At 32.7% G+C, this 10,482-nt stretch overlaps 1 protein-coding gene across 5 annotated transcripts in view; it reads right to left on the bottom strand.

Moving 5' to 3' along the window:
* Nucleotides 1-1,222: 1,222 nt before the first annotated feature.
* anxa11a (annexin A11a) overlaps nucleotides 1,223-10,482 on the bottom strand; it is a 46,704-nt gene continuing 37,444 nt past the window's right edge. For 2 of the 5 annotated variants that reach the window (NM_181765.2, NM_183410.2), the window contains exons 12-15: nucleotides 6,516-6,611; nucleotides 4,599-4,657; nucleotides 2,032-2,154; nucleotides 1,223-1,952 (exon numbers count right to left, since the gene is read on the bottom strand). In NM_181765.2, coding sequence (NP_861430.2) covers nucleotides 1,893-1,952; nucleotides 2,032-2,154; nucleotides 4,599-4,657; nucleotides 6,516-6,611 — 338 coding nt within the window. In that variant the 3' untranslated portion in view covers nucleotides 1,223-1,892. Of the gene's footprint in view, nucleotides 1,953-2,031; nucleotides 2,155-4,598; nucleotides 4,658-6,515; nucleotides 6,612-6,876; nucleotides 9,542-10,482 lie in introns of those variants that run through there. The other 3 variants (XM_087277640.1, XM_087277641.1, XR_015504981.1) reach the window with 2 other exon arrangements.

Here is a 10,482-nt window from a genome sequence, read left to right as displayed (position 1 = left end):
ATGCTGCAACCAAATTGCCTTCCGGAAATGAATAAAGACTGACTGACTGACTGTACCCATCTTCCAATGACTACTTCCAGCAAGATAACACGCCATGTCATAAACTGTGAATAATCTCAGACTGGTTTCTTAAACACGAGTTCACTGTACTCAAATGCCCTCCACAGTCACCAGATAAAATCTAATAGAGCACCTTTTGGATGTAGTGTAACGGGAGATTTGCATCATGGATGTGTTGTCAATATGGACCAAAATCTCTGAGAAATATTTTCAGTATATTGTTGAAAATATGCCAAGAAGGATTAAGGCAGTTCTGAAGACAAAATGGGGTCCAACCCCATACTAGTAAGGTGTACCAAATAAAGTAGTCAGTGACTGACATATTAAATTAAAATAATAATGGTAAATACAAAAATAAAAACTCGCATTTTCAATGAGATAATTGACAAACGCTAACAGGTTATACAAGATATTTAGTTTTCATTGTCATTAATAGAGGATTTACTTCATGTTAGTATCTCATAATGGCATGGTATTTTGATTTGACGCTGAACATTAAATATTACTGGAATTTATTTATATACATTATATAAACTGTTGGATATGCACTCCAATTCAAATACAATTATAATTTGCTACCCAATTTTTGATTCAGAAATATATTCCATATTTAAATGAATATTCCTAATTTGTGATATTATATTATTTATTTTGAAATACATATAGAAAAAAGTGTATTTGTATTTACTATATTGTACAACTAATGAAGGGTTTTTCATGGATAAAATTAATATATTGTCATTTTTTAGAACATTAAATTAGCACTGAGCATATATATATATATATATATATATATATATATATATATATATATATATATATATATATATATATATATATATATATATATATATATATATATATATATATATATAATTTGTTTTCCCCCCACCATGCTATTTTATTGAGGTTTGTGATTTGCAAATGTAATTACGATTATAATCACATTTTTTATTTTCCCCATGTATTGTTATATTAAATATGAAGCCTCCTATCTTTATTTTGTGGATTGTAATACTGTGAGTCATGCCTGATCTAGCAGGAATAATTATATGCATGTTGATATTAATATTTATCAGGGTGTTTTGAGGTCACAGTTGAATTAGCTTCAGCAGTCAGCGCTGGTAGTACCAAGGGGGCGATTCAAGAAATACCAACTTAATTTGAATTGAACGCTTGAGTTATAATCTCATTCAGCGAGGATTTACTTAACATTTGATATATGTGTGTTTGACTTTGTACAGAGTAAACAAATGAAAAAATACACGCATACAAAGACAGCACCATCATTACCTCTTTTTTTTGCTTCCAAGGGGAGGTGGTTGAAAATCATAATAGAAACGACAACAAACAGTGTGTACTATGCATTAGACGTAGTAAATAATATGTTTCTTTACTAAAAAATCTTCCTATAGCCAAACATAATGACTGAACCTAACATTTATGGCACATTATTCCCTGTTATGCTTATATAACCTAAAACACAATGTGTTAAAACTTTTGGCATTCAAATGTGTGTACAATACTTAATCCACTTTTTTTGTGTGAAGAACTTGCAAAAAGAGCAAACATCCAATACATACATGCACTTTTTCCTAATATGAACAATCACTTGCTAAGCACTGCTTTCAGCATAGAAGGCACATGTATATATTTATAGCTATAGTTTATATATATATATATAAATCAGTATGAAATGTAACGTGCCATATATATGCACACAAGTGCTGTTGCATTTAATATGGTCAACATGCAGGTATGAAATTAAGAGTGCAGGTGAAAGTAAGGCAAAAGAAGTGTGGAAAACGGTGCCCTGTGAACATCTGCAGGCTTTAATCACTTCCTCCGCAGAGTTTCAGCAGCAACTTCTTATAATCCCCTGAAGTGTCTCCCTGCAAATGCAATTAGTTTGATTATTATGATTAGCATTATAATTTCTGAAAAATAATAGGTAATTGTGTGTGTACTCACAGATATGGCTGTGTATAGAGATTTGCCGTAGTTCTTTGCGTACTCCTGACGGATGTCAAGCATGTCGACTTCAGAGCGGGTCACCATTATGCGGATCAACGTGCGGTCCTTGGTTCCTGCTCCCTGTGGAATTAAAACAGCTTCAGTTTTTCCGTAAATTCAGAGTTTTTATTTATTTTTTTTAAAGTATGTTCTAGTCTGAAATGGGTAGCATGGTGGCTCAGTGTTTGGCATCTGCTGCGTAAAACATATTCATTCTGCTGTGGCAACCTTTGAAATAGAGACTATGAAGGATCTGAAATGGCATAGAGACTAGTGCATTAGTGCTCAAACTTCTCAGGCCATATTTAAAACACAAGCCTTTCTCCAAATTAAGCAAGTTCTAGGAGTACAAAAGGGATTAAAGTGACATTCTATGTTAGTATTGCATAATATTGCTGTTCTTTGATAGTCAAGAATAAACAACCGTAGTAGTAATCAAATGCGATTGAACAAGATTTTTAATAATGTCTACGGACATTTGGAATTAAAAGACATAGATGTTTAAATACTTGATTTATTTTTATACATTTATTTTTATTTTATACATTTTATAAATGCTTCCAACCTTTATTTCAATTTACTTAACATTATTTTATTCACTCAAAATGTAGCGCAGTATTTGAGAAATTTGTACAAAACTTCAACATGTATTTCACACTTTCAAAGATTGGCTGTGCAACTGAAACAATTTTGGTAATTAAAAAAGAAATTCAAATAAAATCAGTTTTTTTCTTAATTATTACATAAAAAAATGTAATAATTATAAAATAATTTAAGAAAAAAAATCTAAATTACTTTATAAATTATGAATAATAAAAATATATTAATAGTATTGATAAATATATTATTATTTATTACTAATATATTATATATATATATATATCAGGGTATATTCTAAAGGCAGTTTCAACAGCTTTTTAAGACTTTTTAAAGACCTTTTCAGAATATTTTAAGACATCATCACCACTTTAATTTCTAATCAGTATCAAACCTTTAACTTAAAAACAGGAATGCAATGCAACAAAACTCAGATAAGTTCGGAAGAAAAACTTAATAAATTATAAGAATACATTATGCGGCTGTTTTCAGCGACAGGCTTCAGCCAATGTTTAAACTTGTCTTTCTCCAACCAGGAGTACTAAACTTACATTTTCCCATTTTGCTGTATGTTTTGCTCTATGGTTTTGCTACAAGTGGAGAGCACCACATCACCATCCCACTTTTGTCGCAAATTACGTGACATAACCCGGATGAGGAGCTTGACCGGATGTGCCCCAGCTCGCACCAATCACGTTTATCGTGCACGCCATTGTTAATATAATATATACAGTTGAAGTCAGAATTATTAGCCCCCATTTAATTTTTCCCACAATTTCTGTTTAATGTAGAGAAGATTTTCTAATAACTGATTTCTTATATCTTTGCCATGATGACAGTAAATAATATTTTACAATATATTTTTCAAGACACTTCCATACAGCTGAAAGTTACATTTAAAGGCTTAACTAGGCTAATTAGGTTAACTAGGCAGGTTGGGTTAATTAGGCAAATTATTGTATAACGATGGTTTGTTCTGTAGACTATCGAAAAAAATATAAAGCTTAAAGAGGCAAAAATGTTTGTCCTTAAAATGGCTTAAAAACTTTTTTAAAAACTGCTTTTATTCTTGCCAAAATAAAACAAATGAGACTTTCTCCAGCAGAAATATTATCAGACATACTGTGAAAATTTCCTGAAGCTGTTAAACTTAATTTAATATTTAAAATAAAAAACTAAAAAATTCAAAGGGGGGCTAATAATTCTGACATACACTGTATATAAGTAAAATTTTACTTTAATTAAAATAAATGACAAAACAACTATAATTGTTTATCTAAATATGTAAAAATAACTGAACAGAAATGAAAAAAATATAAACAATTACTACATTTTTCAAAATAAGTATATATATATATATAAGCGGGTGGCATGGTGGTGCAGTGGGTAGCACTGTCGCCTTACAGCAAGAAGGTCGCTGGTTCAAGCCCCGACTGGGTCCGTTGGTAGTTTTGTGTGGAGTTTGCATGTTTCTTACAGGTGCTCCTGTTTCCCCCACAAGTCCAAAGACATGCGGTAGAGGTGAATTTGGTAGGCTAAATTGTCTTTAGTGTATGTGTGTATGTCCTGGTCCTACAGGTTAGGGGTTGAGCATTGTGCTAATCACCCACCTCGTAACAAAACAATTGTTACAAAACGATGACAGCTAAATATCAACTTTGATATAAATGGCCCTGGATATATATATATATATATTACTTTGAATCCATTATTATTACGATTTTTCAGTTTAACTACATAAATGAAACATTCTATTCAAATACCACCTGGGGGCACTCTGATACCTTCAATACAGTTTGAGAACCTGTGCTCTACAATACAATATCTGAACAAAAAAGACTTTTAAAGCCAGGCTTGTTTGTTATGATTAATCATGATTAGTTATTCTGCAGTCAGTACCGCTCATTGCTGAGAAGAATGAGTCTTACCTTCATGGCCTTGTGGAGTCTCTCAGCAAAGTAGGCCGGTGTGTTCTTGATGCATTTCACTGCATGCAGAAAAACAAAAACATGTTTAGACTCACCGTATGCAAATCAGCCTGCTGTGAACAATAGAGCAAGCAAGAGGAATCTTGAAACTTCAATGAAAAAAATCAAACAGAATGAACACAGAGGAGGCATTCGTCTAAAGTGGAAGTCATTTAAAATTGAAAACCTGACTGAAATGAAATAACACATTAAACACACTTTATAAACACGTCAATGACTAAAATGAAGTCATGCAATAGGACACAACAAGCATGTACAGTATGTAAGCTACTTTGTTTATGACACACACACACACACACACACACACACACAGATATGGAAGTCTGGTTCCCGCCATGGTATAAAAACAATACATAAAGCTTTTGCGGTCATATATATTTACAATTCTGACTTTATTCTAGCTGCAATTCTGAAAAAGAAAACAAACAAGAAACAAACTCAGAATTTAGATACAAAACCAGGATTGTGAGATTAATGTAAATTCTAATGCTAAATTGGAAAATAAACTCAGAATAGAACTATAGAAACCTATAATTGTTTGATAGTTAAAAAATTGCAATATACAATTAGAATTATTAGCCCCCCTTAATTTTTTTCCCCAACATCGGTTTAATGGAGAGAAGTTTTTTTTTCAATACATTTCTAAACATAATAGTTTTAATAACTCATTTCTTAGAACGGATTTATTTTATCTTTGCCATGATGACAGTAAATAATATTTGACTAGATATTTTTCAAGACACATCTATACAGCTAAAAGGGACATTTAAAGGCTTAAAAAGGTTAATTAGGTTAACTAGTCAGGTTAGGGTAATTAGGCAAGTTATTGTATAATGATGGTTTGTTCTGTAGACTACCCAAAAACTTAAAATAATTTACTTTTTTTTTTGATTGGTCGGTTTGGTAGTGGTGACGACGGAGGGTGGCAGGAAGAGCAGTGTTTTTAGGCGATGTGTGTTTTAATATCAGTTGTTCAGGGTTGGCGTTCAATAAATAATCATAGCTAGTAGATAGTGTGTGTTTACTTCAATTATTTTAAAATTAAGTAATGAACCCTTCATTAAAAAAATCTCTCACTTGTAATATGTATATGCATATTTACTATTCAAAACTTTTCAGTGAACTATGAGGGCAAAAACATAAAATAAACAAATAAAACAATCGTTCATTAATCATATTAGATTTAAAATATTTAATTAATCGAGATTTTAGGCTAAATCACCCAGCCTTAATTCTGCTTTTTAATTAATTATTTTTTCAAATTCTATGATGAAATCTTGCAGTTCTGCCTTTTTCAGTATCCTCATTTTTTCTTTTTCGAATTTTCTGTTTATATATTGCAAATGTACTTAAAAATATATATAAAAAAAAAAAAAAAAAAAAATTCTAAAAAAAAAAAAAAAAAAAATATATATATATATATATATATATATATATATATATATATATATATATATATATATATATATATATATATATATATATATATTTCCCCAACTGCATTTTTAGAATTCCCCGCTCACATCTTGCAATTCTCCCTTTTATTTACTTTATTTCTCACAATGATGAGTTTATAACTGAAAATAAAACATTGAATTGTGAGAAATAAACTCGCAATTGTCTTTTAATTGCATGCAAATGTCATTATCCATTTTATTCCAGGGCGAAAACAGGCATCCACAGTTATGAACCTCCTTAACTCCACTGAGATAAAAATGTATTCCCATATAGTTACCCTACAACAGCTTTACCATTAAAGTGGCCAGCAGGATGGAGAGCAAGTTAAGAAACACAATTATGAGTGTGCAATGGCAAGATATAATAATACGATTATAAATGGCAGAGGAGAAAACTCACCGACAGCCAGCATGCCGCTCTCCAGATCTCCAGACATCTCCCTCTCAATGCTCTTTTCAATGTCTCTGCCACACATGTGCTGGTACTCATTAAACACTGCCAGAAATACAGACACAATAAGTCTTCATACAACTGGCATTTTAGCAAAAACTCACATCAGCAGCACTAGTGAACTCTAAACACAATCAATAGTTTTAATTACAAAGCAACAACGGTATAATGTTCATTAAACTGCTGCCGATGGCTACATGTTCAGAATAGAAAACTAGCCAACCATTTATTAATAAATACTGTGCTATTACAAAAAGGTTTAGACAGTTGAAGTCCCTTATTGGCCCTCCTGTGATTTTCTTTTCTTTTTCAAATATTTCCCAATTGATGTTTAACAGAGCAAGGAATTTTTCACAGTAATTCCTATTATATTTTTTCCTCCAGTAAAGTTTAGTTTGTTTTATTTTGGCTGGAATTTTTTATTTTTTTTTTATAAAAAACAATTCATTTAATATATTTTCTAAATGTCTTGGTTGTCTAGTTAAATAAAACAAAGGTAAAAACATATTTGTTGCTGAGGTACCAATAATGACAGATGCAGTAAAATACCAATACATAAATTACACATATTATACAACTAAACAATATTTGGCATAGAAGAGAATAAACCCTAACATGCACCTGGCGCAATAAGGTGCAAGACTTAATTGGTGTAATTTATTGCTATTTTCAGATCAGCACAACCCATTTTTTTTTACATTTCACACCACGTTGTTTAAATAGCAAATCCAGTTGCACCACTTTGTGGACTCATGGGTGTTCTAGTCTAAAAAGGAGGTCTGTTAAGGCACATTTGTTGGTGTGTTGCTATTTTGAGAAACTGAAATAGACTGCACCATTGACCAACTGAAAGCTGGTCTAAAGTCCTTACATATTGTCCTTAAAACAATGCTTACATATTGCTTAATACACACATGATGTTCAGCAGTACACACATATCTTTACATAATGAAAAAAATTAAAGGATTACAATGTTACAAAAATTATTATTTTCTTCATAAAAACCATTACCTCCATGTCTTCTTCATGTCAGGGGCTTTTTTTAGTTTATTTATGACAATTTACATTTGTTTAATGTTAATATTATAAGCAGTATTATTTATTATATGCATATTTAAATTTGTTTTAATGAAAACAAGTTTCAAATTGTCTACCTGTCGGGTTTTGGAGACGTATGCATCAACATGTGGAGCATAAGATCAGGACGCGTGTTTGAAAATAACCCAGTTTTGACCACACTTTATTATTCATTTATTCATTAGCTGGAAATTAGAACTGAATTTAGAAATAGTTTTGAAACGAATCTTTGCGCTTCACAAACTAAATTATATGTGTAGGCTAATGAATGTCTTCAATGGAGTGCATACAACACCATTTCCTAATCCATGAAGATAAAGGAGTAAAGTAAACTATAAAAATAAACTAAAGAGAAAGTAAAGAGGCCGAATGGAGGGGGCTCATTCTTTATATTCATGTTGCAGATGGTTTGTTTAACCGTTTTCTCGATAACAAAGCGTTCAGTTTTTCCACATACAAAGTCTGCCATCTAAATAACAATTGCACCATGGCACAACACAACTGACTCTTAAAGGAAATGAGAGATGATTCTGATTGGTTTAATGCACGTTATGCTCAAAACACACTCATACCTTATTAAGAGAATAAGCACAACCCTGTTAGATCAAGCGCGGTGCGCAAAGTGTATTTTTCCATCCTTAAAACAGTAAAAGTGGTTTCAGACATGTCCTTAATGCTTTTGCGTCATGCGCTTCAGCCTTTGCACCTAGATCATTAAAATAGAGCCCAATGACTGAATCTGGTTTTCTTCTTACACACAAGTAAGACTACAGTAGATGTGACTGTACAGTTTGTACTATAACAATGTACAAATTCATACTTTTTTTTTTTTGACAAAGATCATTTCATGCATGGCGTGTTAAGAATAACATGATAATATTACAAACATAGTTTAAAGAATTAAAAATACTATTTCATCAAGCAACTGAACAGCTCAATTGAGGAACTTCTCAACAGATCCGTTTGTTTCATTTTAACCCAACAAATAGCCATTTTCCAGCACATGAATGTCTCAAATGAAAGACCAGAAATTACTTATGTCTTTCCTATGGAAAATGACATAGTGAGTAAGCTGAAGGGAATATTCCAGTGTTTCCACTCAAAACACTGTGCAGTTATGAGTCATAATAAGTCAGTTGACTGCAAGGCAATACAAGGATTTCCCATTATTACGCTCTCTAAAGCTTCATTAACTAACTTGACAGTAAACAGAAGCTGTAGGTGAGCACTTGTAGAGAAACAAACATAGAATTCACTACATACAAGATGATGGATGGAAATTTCAATAATAATTTATCGTTTCCCCCTCCTCATTAGGTGGACCAGATTAAAAAATACACTACTTTAGACTAATTTTAGTCAAGGTGTGAAAATACATTATTATTTCTGATTCAGTATATGCTATAGTACAGTAATCCTGACAAACAGATTAGGAGATTTCAACCTTTAGAATTTACCCAGAAGTAAAAACTGCATTCGATTTCTTCAAAGCAGAACCGATTGTCACAATAACTTCAGTCTGCCGAATCATCTGTGAATGCTGAGGTTATAAATCAACGGCATATGCGTTTGTTAAAAATGGACTCAAATCTCGCAAATAAATATCGCAAATTCAGCACACAAAAAAGCTCAATGATGGTGCTCAACCCCAAAGATCAATCACAAGCAAAAGTTGGCACAGCAGAGATATTATTTAATGCTTGTTTTTATCAACAATGCATCTATTCTCATTACTTTAGCTTTATAATGGTGTCCTTTTCAATCATACCAAGCACCAGAGATTATGGATTTGAGTCTTGCTATGATGTTAGCACACTGCAAGAGACTTAAAATCTAATACTTATATTGATAAAATCTACAACTGGGTGGCACAGTGGCTTAGTGGTTAGCACTGTCACCTCACAGCAAGAAGGTTGCTGGTTTGAAACCCTGCTGGGTCAGTTGGCATTTTTGTGTGGAGTTTGCATGTCCATGTTCATGTGGGTTTCCTCTGGGTGCTCCGGTTCCCCCCGCAGTCCAAAGACATGCACTGGCTGTTTCTCAATATGCGTTCTTTAGCGGTCTTGCATCCTCGTGTTCTCGTGTAACATCATCATCAGCTGCCAAAGTTCAGTTCCAATACTCAAGACCGCAAGAACAGAGGACGCATGAAACTTCCCAGATGTGTTCTTGATATGAAGGATGCACCGATGCAGACTTGAGCACTGATCTCGCTCTAGAAGTCCCAGATGTCAATGCGACAGGAGATGGGAAGCGCTGCATTTTATTTAGATTTATTATTTAAGTTCAGAGATATAACTTATTAATCTCAGGAGTTCCCTAAATGAAACGGATGGTGAATATAAACATTACCATGAACATCTTAATAAAGGAATAAACACATTAAGGGTGTTTGCTGAAATTCGTATTAAAATCTGTTTTACTTATATTGTGCAACCTATATTTATAATATTTTTAAGCATAGTATATATTTTGAAAAGGGGAAAAACAGTAAATCGTTGTATGAATGCTGTAATGTTTAAATCATTTTCCATTTAAAACCCGTGAAGGTCATGCAGGCCCGGATTGGCTAATCGGGAGGACCGGGAGAATTCCCGGTGGGCCGGTCCGTTTTTTGGCCTCGAGGGCCGGTGTCCCTAGCTACAGAATCTGTTGCTCTCAGCAGTTACACTTTTTAAATTTATTTATGTACTTGACCACATCCTTTTTATTCATTATTTTACCGCAACTCTTCCCTTTTCATCTATTTTAATGATTATAAATTATCAGTTGTGTCTCCTTTCTGGACACAGCTATTGTGGTCCAGCGGTTAGCACGTTAGATTGTGACGCCGCGGACC

The sequence above is a fragment of the Danio rerio genome, chromosome 13, assembly GCF_052040795.2.
Source record: "Danio rerio strain M-AB ecotype USA chromosome 13, GRCz13ab, whole genome shotgun sequence".
NCBI lineage: Eukaryota > Metazoa > Chordata > Actinopteri > Cypriniformes > Danionidae > Danio > Danio rerio.
The sequence above is the reverse complement of the archived record's forward strand: the minus strand, read 5'-3'. Positions and strand labels throughout refer to the sequence as shown.